Source organism: Carya illinoinensis, chromosome 10 (assembly GCF_018687715.1).
Source record: "Carya illinoinensis cultivar Pawnee chromosome 10, C.illinoinensisPawnee_v1, whole genome shotgun sequence".
NCBI lineage: Eukaryota > Viridiplantae > Streptophyta > Magnoliopsida > Fagales > Juglandaceae > Carya > Carya illinoinensis.
The window spans coordinates 5,365,926-5,382,434 of NC_056761.1; the positions used below are offsets into that span (position 1 = coordinate 5,365,926).

Genomic DNA, 16,509 nt, shown 5'->3' on the forward strand with positions numbered 1-16,509 from the left:
TTTCTGGTCCGTATTGCGGAAAGAAATGGTGAAAGTTGTGAGCTTTGTAGCTAGAGAGAGAGAGAGAGAGAGAGAGAGAGAGAGAGAGAGAGAGGTTGTAGGCGATTGATGCCCGGTCTCTGCCCTTCCTGTAAGAGAAGGGGAAGACGAGGATATAGATACACAAAAAGGTGGGAGGGTTGTAAGGTTAGCTGAATAAAAGAGGGAGAATTTCTTGGTATCGGAGGGTGAGATTTATGGATATGTTATTTATGTGATTTAACGCAATTTCGGGTGTCCGTTTCTTGTGCCTTGTTTTTCTGTTTTCTGGTTTTGGTGTTTATAAATAGATATGGCTCTTTTAATTTTGTTGGGATGGATGGATCATGGATCGACGTTTATGTACGTGAGTGGCATAGCTTTGCTCAAGAATAGACGCCAACTATTCTTACAACTATCACCTCCCCTATTTAGAAGGTAGAAAAAACTGATCTTTCTCCTTCAGGTTCCCTGTTTATGACAATTTCACGCCACATGTGTTAAAGAAATAAAGAAGTTGTAGAGAGGATGAAAAGGCAGAGGCAGAGTACCCTAAGTGAGGAAAAGATTGAGAGGAAAAAATTCTCTTCATTGATGCGTATTGCATAAAACAGCCTTAGGCTTTATACAAGAATACAAAAGCTAAAAGAGGAAAAAACAAACAATGATCAATTCCACTACCTGTACAGAAAATGCAATCACTTATTTACAAATAAAAAAATGTTCCCTAACTAGCTCTGCTGATTGGTATTAGTCTAGATACAGTAAAATGATTCTATTAAATTTAATGTACTTATTAGATCTAATATGACTCGAATCTTTAGTATTCTTTTATTTATTACCCGTGTCTACTATTTAGGTAGAGTACCATCACCCATTATTACTAAGAAACCTCAAAAAAGGAAGAAATGGGGGAAAGCGAGGAAGAAACAGATGTAGAAATAGAAACAACTTCTGAAACAAAGGGGACTAAACAAGAACAAGAGGAATCCCGTGAAGATCCTTCTCCTTCTCTTTTTTTGGAAGAAAATGAGGATCCGGACAAAATGGATGAAACAAAAGAAATCCAAATGAATGGAAAGGGAAAAACAAATGATGAATTCCACTTTAAAGAGACATGCTATAAAAATAGACCAATTTATGAAACTTCTTTATCTAGATGGAAATCAAGAAAATTCAAAATTAGAAATATTTCAAGATAAAAAGGATAAAGAGATATTCTGGTTTGAAAAACCTCTTGTTAATATTCTTTTCGACTATAAACATTCAATATCAATATTAAATCAAAATTAAATAAAAAATTAAAAATCAAATAAAAAAAATGTAAATTTTTATTATTATAATATAACTTATTTTGAATATAAAATATAATTAATATAAATTAACTTACTTTTAATAAATTAACTTACTTTTAAATTTTAAAATTTTAAAAATTAAAATGAATAAAAAAATAAATACATAAAATAAATACAATAAGAGATAAGAAGAAATTCGGCCACCAACTATATATTTGATACCCTCTCCAAAAAAAAAAAAAAAAAAAAAAAAACTTGTAATACTGACTCAATTCTTAATTCCTTCAATTACTCGTTTATCAAAAATCAGTTACTTGAGCTAATCCTCTTATAATGTTATATAAAGATATTGCATAAAAAACATCTATGTAACCACGATTATATGACCAATCATATATCACATTTATTATTTTTTTTTCCAAAGTATTCAATTGGGAACACTTTTAAGAAATGAATTTCAGAAGTTCAAATTTTGTAGAGATGAATAAACAGGCTTATATAAAAAAGATACTATAAATATTCCGATATAAGCTATACTCAATGAAAAACTTGCAATTGTCACAAATTTATACCAATCCACAAAATTATTTGAATTATGATATATTATAGCTGGAGTTAACAATTTTGATAATATATTAAAATCCATTTCTTATTGATTCATAGGAATTCATATGGCTCCAACGAACAAAGTAAATATACCTAATACAAGTATAGGAAATAGCATAGTACTATCTGATTCATGGGGATATGAAAAAATGTTCTTAATGTCAAAATAAGCAATAGTAATAAAGGGTCGTGTCATCTTTCTTATATTAATATCAATTGGATATGTCTTCTTCCCCAAAAAAGAAATCCTTTCATTATTATTCATTATTAATAACGATAATAACCGAAAATCTTTTTTAATTATTTTTTCCCTTCTTTATCTTTTCCCCATAGACATATTAAATAAAACGAGTTATTTGTTTTACTGCTGTAATTTTGAAAATTAACATTTAAAGAGCCCTCAAACTAGGTAAATAGATCTGAAACATATTAAATGCAGTTAATCCTGCTGTGGAAAAAGCTATTATTGCAAAAATTGGTGAATACAACCAACTATCATTAAGAATTTCATCTTTGGGCCAAAAAAGGCAAGGGGTGGAATACCACAAAGGGAAATTTAAAAAAGGATAAAGGCCCAGAAGAAATTACTTATTTTTAAAGACCCCGCTATAAGTTCTATCCATATATGTTCTAATCGCCAATTCATACTAGATCTAGTTGCATTTTATTGAAATTGAGAGAATAACCCAAATGAATGACTTTTTTGTGTGTTTCCGAAGCTTGGATAGTGAAAAATGGAAAGTGGCAGTAGGCAAGGCCTTGGTAAAAATGTCTACAAGCTGAAATTTTGAGGCTATGTGTATTGGTATGAGGACCTTGGACAACACTTTTTCTCTGACAAAATGACAATCTAACTCAATATGTTTGATTCTATCGTAAAATACTGGATTCTTTGTGAGATGTAAGGCTGATTGGTTGTCACAGTATAAAAGTGCAAGCATGGTATGATCTGTGTTAAAGTCTTTCAGTAAAGAGATGAGCCAAGTAATCTCATAGCTAGTATGAGCTAGGGCTCGATACTCTGCTTCTACTGAAGATCGTGATACAATAACTTGCTTTTTAGATTTCTAGCTAATCAAAGAATCACCAATAAAGATGCAAAAACCAATCATTGATCTTCAGGTTTCTGGACATGCTACCCAGTCTGAGTAGTTGAATGCCTTTATATGCAGAGAAGATTGAGATGAGAGAAAAATATCTTGCCCTATAGAACCTTTCAGATATTTCAAAATCATGTAGCTTGCATGCATGCGTGTCTGTGTTGGTCTGTCCATGAATTAACTGAGGATACTGACAGCATATGTTATGTCAGGTCTAGTTATTGAGAGGTAGATTAATCTTCCAATCAACCTTCTGTAGCTTGTGGAATTAGTCAATAAATTTGAGGATGAGCGTGAGAGTTTATGATTGACTTCCATTGGAGTATTGATCACCTTATAGCCAAGGAGTCCAGCATCTTCAAGGATCTCAAGTGTGTATTTTCTTTAGCATAAATAGATGCCAGCAGTTGATCTAGCAACTTACAAGCCTAGGAAATATTTTAGGATGCCTAGACCTTTGATTTTAATTTGAGAGTGCAGTGCAAATAGGCCTTAACATTGTCAATAGCTGTTATGTTAGAACTCCCTATGATCATATCATCCACATAAACTAAGAGGGCTATAAAACCATGCTCCTTTTCTTTTGTAAACAAAGAATAATCAGATTTAGTTTGTTGAAAACCAATTGAAGTAAGAATGGAGGAGAGTTTTGAGTATCATTGTCTGGAGGCTTGTTTAAGGCCATAAAGGGATTTGTGAAATTTGCCAACCAATCTTTTGCCTTGACTAGGTGACCCCTCCTTGCTATGGAAACTTGGAGGCAATTCTATGTAGATTTCTTCATCTAAATCTACATGAAGAAAAGCGTTATGCACATCTAACTGATGAAGATGCCAATTATGAATGGCTGCCAATGCTAGAACAACTCTCATTGTTGTGATTTATGCCACGGGGCTAATTGTTTCTTGGAAATCAAAACCGTCATTTTTTGTATAGCCATTTGCCACCAATTTGGCCTTATGTCTCTCAATTGTCCCATCAGACTTTAATTTCACCTTATACACATATTTGCAACCAATAGTTGTTTTCCCTAGAGGAAGAGTTGTGATAGTCCAGGTCCTATTCCATTTCATTGCATCTTGCCAATGTTGACATTTTACAGTTTTATGGTAGGTTTTGGGTTCATGTAAAAGGGAAAGGGAAATTGCATAGGACTTGTGAGAGGGAGATAGCTGATCATATGTAAGATGTTGCTGAATGGGATGGGCAGTAGGGGCAATAGTAGGGTGTGAATGGGGAGTAGTTACAACCATTTGACCGTGATAGTCTTATAGATAAGTTGGTGGTTGCTTGATCCTATCTGATCTCCTAAGAGGAATGAGGGGAGTAGGAGCATTGGTAGATGGTGATGAGTCAAGAGATTGAAGAGAATTTTCATAATATGAGATAGGAGTGGATGAAGAAATGTGGCTCTGCTCATGTGATGAATGCTGGGTAGAAGTGTCATGGGCAGTGAAAATGTCAAGAGTAGGTTGAAATGTGACAGAATTAGGATAAGAGGGAGGAGAGGTTTCTGAATCTGGTAAGGCAGGAGGTAAAACCAGATTAGTTGGTTGGTCAGAAGTTATGGTATGTGAGTTGCAGGTTTGTAAAGGAAAACTAGACTCATAGAAAACAACATCTCTTGAAATGAAACAAGAGTGGCTATCTAAATTGTATGATTTATACCCTTTGACCCCGATTGAATATCCCAAGAAAATGCACTTCCTTGCTCGAGGACTTAGGTTAGTTCTACTGTATTTAGGAGTGGAAGCAAAGCAAAGACATTCAAACACTCTCAAGTGAGCATAGGAGGGCATGGAAGAGAAGAGCACTTCATAAAGGGATTTATTGTTCAAGACGGGTAGGAATTCTATTTATTGTGTGTGTGGCAGTCAGAACAACATCTCCCCAAAATTTGAGAGGGAGAGCAGCTTGGAAAATGAGAGCTCGAGCAACAGAAAGGGGGTATTGATGCTTTCGCTTAACTACTCCATTTTATTGTGGGGTATATACACATAATTTTTTATGTAGGATCCCATTAGAGCTGTAAAACTCAAACATGTGAAATTCCAGCCCATTATCAGACCTTACTTATTTTATTTTTGTATTGAATTGAGTTTCAACCATGAGAGTGAAGGTCTGTAAAAGAGATTTAAATTCAAATTTGAGTTTCATAAGGTAAACCCAAATGATCCGACTGTGGTCATCCACAATGGTTAAAAAATAGTGGTGACCTTGAATAGATGCAGTAGAGTAGGGACCCCAAATATCATAGTGTATAAGATCAAAAGGGAATGAAGTAGAAGATGTGCTTAAATGGAAAGGTTTTCTTTTCTGTTTTGCTAAATGGCAAACAGAACACTGTATATCTTCATTACACTTTACATCAGGAACATGTGATTGTATTACATTCATTCTCTGGTGTGATACATATCCTAATCTAAAGTGCCAAAGATCAAAGTTTTGGTGTACATTGATATTGAAGACAAAACTAGGAGCAAGTAGCAGATTGATTAACTTTGTAACTGGAAGAAAGGAAGCTGTTGACAGCACTACAACAAATGGAGCTATGAGTGAGAAAATAGAGACCATTGCAGACTTTAGCAGGACCAATTGTTGTCCATGAAGAGAGGGCCTTTATAAAACAAAATTTGTTCAAGAAAAAAAGGCAAAGGGATGAACTATGAGTGAGCTTGTTAACAGAAATAAGGTTGAAGTGAAATATGGCACACAAAGAACATCAATGAGGGTTAAAGAAACTGAAATTTTTACTGTCCCAATGTGAGTGACTCTAACTTGGGTCCTATTAGGCAGTTGAACATAAACTTGAGTTTCACGAGTGATGGTAGTGAGAAAAGATGTGAAGCAGCCCATGTGATCTGTAGCTCCAGTGTCAAGGATCCAAGGTTTGGAATGAAGATTATTGAATTTTTTATGAGAAAGGGAAGTGAGGTGTTGGTGATGGTTAGCAGAAAAAATAGAGGAATATGGTGTATTAGAAATAGTTGAGAGACAGTATTGCATACCTGCCATATTTGAGCAATGAGAGGAACTAGTTGTAGCATTTGGGGGGGTTGGAATTGAGTCATTGAGGTTCAGCTGAGATGTTTGACCATTGACAAGAGCAACAAGTTGCTGAAGTTGAGCTTTAGTTAGAGGTAGCTATGGAGAATGCATAGTCCCTTTCTCCTAGACTTGTGATGTAACTTGATTAGCTAAATGTTTAGTTGAGGACATTCCTGGTTTAGATTTCCTGAACTTGAAGTTGGGAGGGAAGCCAATGAGCCGATAACACTTCTCCTTAGTATGACCAGTTTTGCCACAATGGTAGCATGTAATTTTAGACATTTATTTCTTCTTTGCATGATTGTGAAAAACAGCTAAAACTGAAGATTCAGAAACAGGTAGTACAAGAGATTGAGTCTGTCTTTGTCTTTCTTCCTGCAAAATTAAGGAAAAAAATCCTATCCAAGGAGGGCATAGGGCTCATGAGTATAATCTGCCCTCTGATGCTATCATATGTGTCCTTCAGTCCCATTAAAAATTTAAAGATACAGTCTATCTGTTGAGCCTCACCCATGGATTTTAAGGCCTTACAAGTGCAAAGCCCACAGGAGCAATGAGGAAAAGGCCTATAGTAATAAAGCTCCTCCCAAACAGCGGTAGTAAGTTGAGTGAAATAGTCACTTATAGATTGAGTTCCTTGTGCAATTGAACCAAGTTGGTGTTGAAGTTGATAGATCCTGACATTATTTGGTTGAGCAAATCTGGCTTTGAGCTTCTCCCATATTTCCTTAGCTAAGTCAATGTATAAAACATTGGATGCAATCTCTTTTGATATGGAGTTAAGGATCCAAGATAGTATGAGATTGTTACATCTCAACCAAGGTATGTAGAGGGCATTGGTGAGTACCAGTGTCTCGATGCTTCTATCAAGAAATCCAAACTTGTTTTTTATGGAAATGGCTAAAGTGAAGAATCGATGCCATGAAAGATAGTTAGGACCAGTTAGATGTGGCGTGACCACCACAGTGTTAGAGTTATCACTGTGGTGGAAGAAAAAAAGACTGTTGAGGTTTTCAGAAGGAGAGGAATTCTAAGAAGGAGGTGAATTTTCTTTAGCTATTAAGTGAAAGAGTTAATAATAAAGGAAAAGAAGTGAAGAGGAGGTAAGATGACTGATGATAGAAAAGAAAGAACACAGGTTGCAGACCTAGTGCACTGATACCATGTTAAAGAAATAAAGAAGTTGTAGAGAGGATGAAAAAGCAGAGGCATAGAACACTTAGTTAGGAAAAAATTGAGAGGAAAAAGTTCTCTTCATTGATGCGTATTGCATGAAACAGCCTTAGGCTTTATACAAGAATACAAAAGCTAAAAGAGGAAAAAACAAAGAATGATTAATTCCACTATCTGTACAGAAAATGCAGTCACTTATTTACAAACAAAAAAATGTTCCCTAACTAACCCTGCTGAGATAGTGGGAATATCACAGCAACAGTACCTTGCTACGATGAGTACCTTGCTGCCATGTGCTCATTTCCATTTACTGAGCTTGCATTCTGTGTGTAGGGGCTGCAAGTCATTAGTGCTTGGTACACTTTCATTTATCTTCAATTTCCATAAACAACAGCAAGATCGTCGGCCTATTTTATACAACATCGATAGAGCTGGTGATGATTCCCGGATAGTTGGGCTTTTTGCGATGGGGATCAGCTTGGAGATTCCATTATCGGCCATATCCAAGCAAAGGCCCCGTCGAGCCAAGATTAATAACATCTCCATGACCTCACCTACCAGACTTTGATCTTGCCCCATCCCTGGCGAAAATACACCTCCCTTGTGTCTAAATCCTCTCCTGTAACAATGATGGTTCGGTTTCTGTGGTGCCGTGATCTAGCTCCAGTTGTTAATTTCTCTGACAAGTCTGAAAACTCTGATTCATAGAACATTCCTCTGCGCTTGCTTGCTTACGAAGCGGGAGGAGGCCGGAGAGAGTACTTTTTATAAAGATACGCATGCACTGAAGATGATATTGCTTCAGTGTGGGTGTATCTTGGCCAATGCAAGAAGTCGAGAACCCAAGATGAAGGTGAGGATTAGCTGCAGTTAAAGGAGAATGCGACTGTTATGATGAAGATCAAGGCGATGAAATTGAGAAGGGATGATGGAGGATTGGTGGATGCAGGGACAAAGCCAGATACTTTGGTGCTCAAATATATAGGCCAATTTTTTTTAATAGTTAGCACTACGAGTAAATATCCAAAAATAAAATATGAAATTATTGAATAAACACAAAAAAATGAAAACAAAAATAAATTCGAGCTTAAAGAAAAAATATATCTTACCAAATTCATAAGTGCAAAAAATTGTGCGATTTTTAATTATAAAAATTTTATGAATAGTTATTATCGCGTACTCTATTAATATAATTAATCGAGTATTAAAAAATATTGACATAATTAATCATATCAGAAAAATATATAATAAATATGTAAAAGTAATTTTATATAATAAAATTATTTTAATTAACAAATAAGTCAATTCAATTAGATCTACAATTAAAAGAATTATTAATAATCAACACAAAAAGAGATATATGGTATATCTTTTTCTTTTCATTAAAACATAATAAGTGCATCGCAAAATCGAAACAAACGTACGAATTGTTTCCTTCTAAAGACTTTTCTTAGAAGTCAGAACTTTTTCTATCAAAATTTTGTACCCGAAGAATATAAATATTTAGCTCTTTTATTGATAGTAAACTCATCTCATCTTAATATTAAATATTATTTAAAAATAAATATATTTTAATGTTAAATTTTATATTTTTTATCTAATCATTACTTAATTATTATAATTTTATCAAATTTTTACATAAAACAAATTTAACTTTTTCAAATTAAATTAAAAATAATATTATAACAATATTTTAATTTTATAATATCTTTATTCAACTTTTTCTTTAATTTTTCTCAAAATCTCATAAAATATTAATTCAAATAATTTTAATATTATTCACAAACTATTTTAATTTATCCCATTTTATCTTATCTATAAAACCAAATAAAACCTTAATTACAAAAATAAATTTCATAAATTAATACAATAATTAATATTAAATTATATTAATTTATAAATTTATTTTTACAAAATCGTAACACTTATCTTTAAAAATAACTAAATAATAGATAAAATATCATAATAATATCTTAACACCTTGTTCATTTTTACAAAATTTTTCATCTCATCTCTTCTAATCATTATAATTTTTTAAAATTTTCATACAAAATAAAATAAATAATTTAAATTTTTCAAATTATAATATTAAAATAATATATTCTAATAATATTTTATTTAATTTTTAACTTTAATCTTAATTTATCTTATCTCATTTCTAAAATAAATGTGGTTCGTCGTGCTTGTTTTTACAATTATTTTTATTTAATTCTTACAATCTTATATAAAATAAAATGAGTAATTTAATTTTTTTAACTTTAAAATAAAATAATATTAAAATGATATATTATAATAATATTTTATTTATCTTTATTAAAAAGAGTAGGAAACGCATTGATAGGTCATGCAGCCTAATTAGACCGGATCGCATCCTTAATGAGGTGTGAACGTGTTCTAACTTCTACCAACTCTAATTAGCCTACCACCTAGACCCACCCCCACCATTCTCCTCTTTTCTCTTCCTTGACCTACTGTAATTACTCACTTCATGATTTTGTCATTTACTGGTCGAAATTAAATCAGCGGTCAGGATTCCCCCTACCCACCAGCAGCCGCTTCACAATGCACACGTGTGTGGCCACGACAAATCTAATGTAACAAACCACCTGGTACCACGTAAGCAAACTCACTCCACTTATAAATCGCAAGAATCAACGGTGATGAAGCATGTTACGTAAAAAGGTTGTCCAGCATAATATAATATTGCAGGTTAAGGTCTATTACAAGACAAAGATGGTGAATTTGCTTGGATTACAAGCTATCTTGTTCATTTAGTCAGAGAAACTGATGATGATAATGGGCCACTTTGATTATTCTATCTTTTTAGATTTTCTTTTTCGTTATTGTTATATGCTTTGTCTCTTCTTAGAAAGAACGAAAATTAGACAGATTATATATATTGGAAAAAGAAAAGGAAAAATCTAGTTAGAAAAGAAAAAGGATTGAGATAGCAAGCAGCCTTCGGTCTCTATGTCATCATCAGCCACCTTTTCCTTTGTCTGTTTCACAACTGAAGTCTGATGCTGTATAGGAGGTCTGACTCTTGTTGCGGCTTACTTTTCACGCCCCTCTCTCTCTCTCTCTCTCTCTCTCTCTGGTTGCCTCCCAGTCATTCTTCTCCATTTGTGTGCCTTTGCTGGCTTGCTTTGGTCGCGGTTTTTGCTTCAAACATTGGTCATAAGTAACGGACAAATTTGATGGGGCTTTGATAATTGTGATTTTGTCCCTATTTGTTCTTCAGGTACCGCTTCTTTTCTATTCTCCAGGTGTTTCTTCTTGCTTTTCCATGTTTGTGATGCAATTCTCTCCTCTTTTGATCTGAAAACATCACAAAAAACTTCGTTTGATGCTGTCTGTGTTGCTTAAATGTCAATTGATGTGGGTTTCTTTCAGCGTTTGATGTTGGGCGTGGTTGCCTGACCGCCTGGTTAATTTTCTCATTTCTGAATTTGATGGGTATCTTTGTCTGTAGAAGTTCAGACTTCAAATTCATCTGGCTGGGTCTTTCTAATTATTTGTTTCCGTTATCTGTACTCGTGTTAGAGTAAAATATGACACGTGATAGCGCAAAAGTCAGTAGAAAATGTGATTCGTTCTTAGTTGAAACTCTTGCGTATTTGTTAGTTCAAGGAAATCTTACTTCCGCGGGAGAGAGAGAGAAGAGAGGGAAGGGGGGGGGGGGGGGGGGGGGGGTGCTGATGTTCCTCCAGAATGTCTTGGAATTAAGATATGCAAATTGGGAGGAACTCTCTGGCTCTCTCTCTCTCTATCTCTCTCTCTCTCTCTAGATGGGCAATATGCTCGAATGATCATTCAAACGGACTCTTTGCAGTACTTTGGGTGTAGAGTGCTTTGAACTCCACATTTTTCAAGGGCGTTATATCTATATATGTGTGTGTATATATATATATATATATATTTTCTCTCTCTTTGGCTGTTTCTATGAAGCTATTCCATATTGTGCATAAGACTTTTTTTGTTTAGTCGAACAGGGAAAATTTATTTCAAGGTAACATGGTAAAATCCTTATTGTCAGTCTTTCACGACAATTCCATTTTACGATTATTACTTGTAATGATATCATTCTGAAAATTGAGGGTTTTGTGATCTCTGTACAGCAGAAAGATCAGTGTGTCTAAGAAGCTTCTTTTTTTTTTTTTTTTTTGGGTAAGTAAAAATGTTTGCTTATTTTGTTAGTAACTGCGGCATTCCACTCACTTTACTCATCGAGTTAATTTTATTGGTTTAGACTTGGTAATCAACCATATGATTTGAATATTTCCAAGTGTTCTACATGCTTGTATGTACCAAAATATCCAACAGTTTAAATTTCTCGCGTGAGTACTGGCTTTTACCTAGAGTTTCTAAAGATATGTCAAAATCCTAGGAATCTGAATCTTGCTAATGGTACTTTTCAGCCTTGTCCAACTCTAATCATGACTACTAGTTCCCCTGTTCCACCAAATGAGCAGAAAGAAAAACACATTTTTCTTACTGAGGTAATTTTTTAAGCTGCCTTTGCATTTGATAACTTCTTCTTCTTCTTCTTCTTTTTTTTTTTTGTTGGTCTAGAACCTTTCTCTGGTTTGATCTTCAATTTCTGACTTTTGAAAATTGTGGTGCTTTCAGGTTGGTAACTTTGAAAAACAATTGTGGGGATTGATTTACACCAAAAGTCTATTGCACTGTGATGTTCAAAACTTGTTTCGCAAAGTTCGTTTCAGTTATGAGAAAAGCATTCTAAATGATCAAGAACATGTGGAACTTCAAGATGTTGAATATTCCCTGTGGAAACTTCACTATAAACATATTGACGAGTTTCGTAAGATAATAAAGAAAAGTTCTGCTAATGGAGAGAGCACAAAACTGGTAATGACGCAAAATGCTGGCAATGTGCAGAGTAGTGATGATAAACACATAGAAGGATTTAAGTCATTTCTTTCTGAAGCAATGGAGTTTTACCAAAATTTGATTGTGAAAATCAGAAAATGTTCTAGCGTTCCTGATAACTCCTCTTATGAAAAGGGTGACACATCTTCTTCTGTTGAACCAAAAAAGACCCAGAAATGCCAATTTTTATGCCATAGATTTTTAGTATGTCTTGGGGATCTTGCTAGATACCGAGAACAGTACGAAAAACCTGATGTTCAAAATCATAACTGGTCAGTTGCAGCTTCCCACTACCTGGAAGCAACAATGGTTTGGCCAGATAGTGGAAACCCCCAGAATCAGGTATTTTCTATTATTCTTTTGTCATTAAATTATTAGATTGGGATATATGCTCACTCTTGAGGACTAGTTACTACATGTGTTTCTTTTGAAATTTTTAAATGCTGCTATGTTGGTTTTTCGCATGTGTAACCAACTCTGATAATTTGTAGTTGGCGGTATTGGCTGTATATGTTGGCGATGAGTTCCTTGCTTTATACCATTGTGTAAGAAGTTTAGCAGTCAAAGAACCTTTCCCTGACGCCTGGGATAACCTAATTTTACTCTTTGAGAGGGTAAGACTTGATACTGAATTACAATTTTTGGCATATAATTTTTATCCTGTACAGATTCACTCTTCTGCTGATTTTCCTATCTTGGCATTTCTCAAGTCTTTCATGATCTTTCAGAACAGGTCATCTCCAATGCATTCCCTTTGTAGAGAAGCCCACTTTGACTTCCTAAAACCTTGTGAAAGAAGCTTTGTCCAGAGTAAGTTACAATCAAACGATGACAATATGTTGAAAGCTGAAAACAATTGCACAGTTGGAACAGACTTATGGTCTCTTCTTATCAGAACTATGAGTTTCTTTTTCATACAATCCAGGTACTCCCAGTAGATTAGAGTCTTTATAAACAGTGTAGTTTTATTTTTAATTCAATTATAGGTTAATTCAAACTTTACATGCAGTAATTAGGGTTGAAGTCCAGAGATGTCAATCTGTGGTTTAAAAAGTTACATTTACAGTCATAAATATTTAAATTCGCATGTTTACATCACTTGCGTTGAAATGAAAGCCTAAAAACATAATAACAACCTATGCACATGTGGGTAATGTACAATTTGCCTCTGTGTAATGAACTTTTATATCCCAAGCACTGCAGAGCATCTTGCTTTATTCAAATTGCACCTGAGGTCCTGAACTCCTAACATTTTCTTCTGTTTTTTTATGTGAGGCAGCTTGGAGGAATTCCCTTGTGCCTTTGCATCTGCCATGAGAGAGTTGGATGCTTTGATGGCACTAGATGATACAAAACTAAAAGCTGCATTGGAATCCTATCAGTGTTTGGATTCAGCTAGAACAGGCCCTTTTCGAGCACTACAAGTTGCTTCTATATATATCTTTATCATAGAGAACCTAATTCACGGCTCCCAAGTAAGAAGGTCAAAAGATAAAACTGATATGGAAAAGCTTGCGTGGACACAATTTGCAATAGCTGCAACATTCATTTTCATGGGACGCCTTGTTGATAGATGTTTGAAGGCTAGTCAATTGGATCTTTGCCCACTTTTACCAGCTGTGCTTGTATTTGTGGAGTGGCTGGTGGACATGTTTGCTGAAGCAAAAACGTTTGGGGTTGATGAAAAAAGTAGAAGTGCCATGTCTTACTTTTTTGTTGTGTTTATTGACCTTCTGAAGCAGTTCAATGTTAAAGGGAGTGAAGCCACGTCTCCAGATTGTACTCTGCTTTGGGAAGACTATGAATTGAGAGGCTTTGCACCGGTAACATGTTCAAATTTGCCATTATTTTGTTCAACTCCTTGGGAACACGTAGACAGTTTTGAAAGTGGTGCTGAATGTCGTGCTCACCGCATCATTAATGCTGCAATGAGGATTGCAGAAAGATCAAATGATTCTGGAAAGTGGCTTTTGTATGATAAATCAGAAAGAAAATTCTACATTGGAGAGTCAGATGAAATTTCAGAGAGAAAAGAATCAGAAAAAGTAGAGTTACCGAATTCTGATCTTAATATCAAAGAGCCTAGCCAGGATATTTACTTAGCCACAAAAGAAAGCGAGGAACCGATCCTGAAGGCATGTCCAAATGACCCCTGTGTGAATGGTAAATCAGTTGCCACAGAAGAGGAAGAAGTCATTCTTTTCAAACCTCTCTCGAGGTATAACTCAGCACCACTGTACTCTTCTATTGACATGAACGGTCAAATGTCTCCAAAGGATTCAGGGGATGAAAATGTACCTTCTGATGAATGCTTGCGCCGAGCTATATCACTACTTAATGAGCAAAACCAGGCCCAGAGTGATTCTTTAGCTTTCCATGCTGACATCTCTTATTTCCGGGGCAACCAGTCATCGAAGCATCAGGAGTCTCACGAGAAGGATACATCAGCACACCCATTGTTAGAAACCCCCATCTCTGCTGGGCCTCCCTCGCTCAGTGCTTGGGTCTTCAATGGAGGAAGTTTGAGCAATGATAGGGGGAAGACAATTAATGCGAGTAAACATAGCCTTAAGCCTATTGAGGAAATGGCTTTTACAACCATGGCTGGTCTTTCCATAAACAAAAATGAGGATTCTGCAATCATCAATTACTCATCTCCTACTTACCTACCTCCAGTGCCTTCTGCTCCATTATTGCCCGATGATGCTGTTTGGTTTAGTGGCAATCAATCTAACTTTGTGGACCGCAGAACCTCTGGAGACGGTAGTGGAGCAAAAGATTTTTCCAGAGCATCGCAGGTACCAAGCACTTCAAATTGGGTTGCTCCTCATGTGCATCCTGATTATGGGCACAGTGTTGGCGGTTTCATGAATAATTACCCACCTTCATGTCGAATGACTTCCTCTGAATGGCTTCGTCAATACAGAGAAAGTCACAATTCTCAGCAAGTCAATAGTTTTACATTGCCGGTTCATTGTTATGCTCCTGAGAACCCCAGAAACTTCCAACACTCTGAAGTTTCCAATTTTGGTGTTTTTGATCCATGGGGAAATCCTATGGTTTATAATCCAAGTGTATATATGGAGAGCCCGCCACTGCATCAGGCTTTTCCTCGTGTTTATGGTGCAGATGAACTCCAAAGGGAGAAGCTCTTTCATGGTTACCAAAGACCTATGCCCTTAGGATGTGGTGCTGTAACAGACCTCAGAATTGAGCCGCAGCCACTTTTGCAGTATCTGAAAGAGAGAGAATGGGGAGTCCTGCAAGATCCTGGCCTTAGAGGTCCTACATACATGGGAAATTAGAAAGTTGCTAACTTGAAACGTTTCATTCTAGATGTCTACTTGGCTGTATTGCCTTTCTTAACATCTTCATTTCATCCAGCATGAAAAGCTTACCCCTTCCCCCTCCACACTACCATCGCCCCCCCCCCAAAATAGAGTTCGAGATATCCGATTAAAACATTTCACATGTATGCATGTAAATATAGGTGCCTAGATTTTTCCATATGCCCTCTGAAAGAAGTGGTCTAAAGAAAGACTGAAATGTGTCAAAATTTTCTGCTGATCAACGAGTCCAAAAATTGTAATGTCACATTCTCTTACTGATCAAATATGAGTTAAAGCATTTATTGACAAACAAAGGAATGATCATGATTAAAGGTGATCCCCAAAAAAACTGAAAAAAGTTTACCGGTTGTCCCAGGCTTTTACTCATCAACAACATTTACCCAACCGCTATCCGGAATCCATATGCGGTTGTGAGAATTTTGCTGACAAAGTATTCTGCATGTAATTTAAGCGTTGGCAATAGTGGAACAGAGCCAAATTTGGAATTTTGTATATTGTGGCTTGAATCAAGGTTGTTTGGTGAACTCGGTCCTGGTAAATCGCATTTGTTTGAACTCATGAAATTGAAACCTGGTGTAACACGGGTTAACTCCGGCGAGTCAACCGAAAATCCAAAAGCGAACATCTGGGCCAAGCTTCTGAGGAACAGAAATCTGAATCGAAACGTCATAGTCATGGGGAATTCATGTCTAATTTCTTATTGTAATGGGTGTCCAGGCTTCAACTAATCATTTTATGTTGCAACAATTTGATGATTCATATCTTCAATGAGAAAATGGTTGGATTTTTTTTATTCTTGGGGATAGGGGGGCATGTAAGGTCTTGTGAGACTGCTACATCTGCATGAATTTTCAAGTTATATGTTTGTCATTAAAGATCTATGAAAATAATTGCTTTTAATATATATGATACTTTGTCGTTATAGAATGTGTTGAACTCAAGATTTCAAGTTTCATGTGATTATAAATCTACACATGAATTTTGATGATAACAAATGAATTCAAAGAATAAAGAAGTCTCAAGCTCAAG

General features: G+C 35.4%; 1 protein-coding gene across 3 annotated transcripts; it reads left to right on the forward strand.

Annotated features, from left to right (window-relative positions):
* Window positions 1-10,280: 10,280 nt before the first annotated feature.
* On the forward strand, window positions 10,281-15,743 carry LOC122279112 (protein SMG7L-like). 3 transcript variants are annotated; one of them, XM_043089450.1, is made up of 6 exons: window positions 10,281-10,481; window positions 11,659-11,739; window positions 11,870-12,472; window positions 12,622-12,744; window positions 12,859-13,055; window positions 13,410-15,743. In XM_043089450.1, exons 2-6 carry the CDS (start codon window positions 11,677-11,679, stop codon window positions 15,433-15,435), a joined length of 3,012 nt encoding a protein of 1,003 aa, XP_042945384.1. In that variant the 5' UTR covers window positions 10,281-10,481; window positions 11,659-11,676; the 3' UTR covers window positions 15,436-15,743. The 3 variants fall into 3 exon arrangements, with proteins under 3 accessions (XP_042945384.1, XP_042945386.1, XP_042945385.1); XM_043089452.1 differs by lacking the exon at window positions 10,281-10,481 and adding an exon at window positions 10,498-10,667; XM_043089451.1 differs by lacking the exon at window positions 10,281-10,481 and having other exon boundaries at window positions 10,937-11,739.
* The last annotated feature ends 766 nt before the right edge of the window (window positions 15,744-16,509 follow it).

Bases quoted from the DNA above. Each gene is read 5' to 3' on its own strand.
- LOC122279112 (XM_043089450.1), top strand. From the start codon at position 11,677: ATGACTACTAGTTCCCCTGTTCCACCAAATGAGCAGAAAGAAAAACAC. The intron at 12,473-12,621 runs GTATTTTCTATT...GATAATTTGTAG, and splicing joins GTGGAAACCCCCAGAATCAG to TTGGCGGTATTGGCTGTATA. The intron at 12,745-12,858 runs GTAAGACTTGAT...ATGATCTTTCAG, and splicing joins TAATTTTACTCTTTGAGAGG to AACAGGTCATCTCCAATGCA.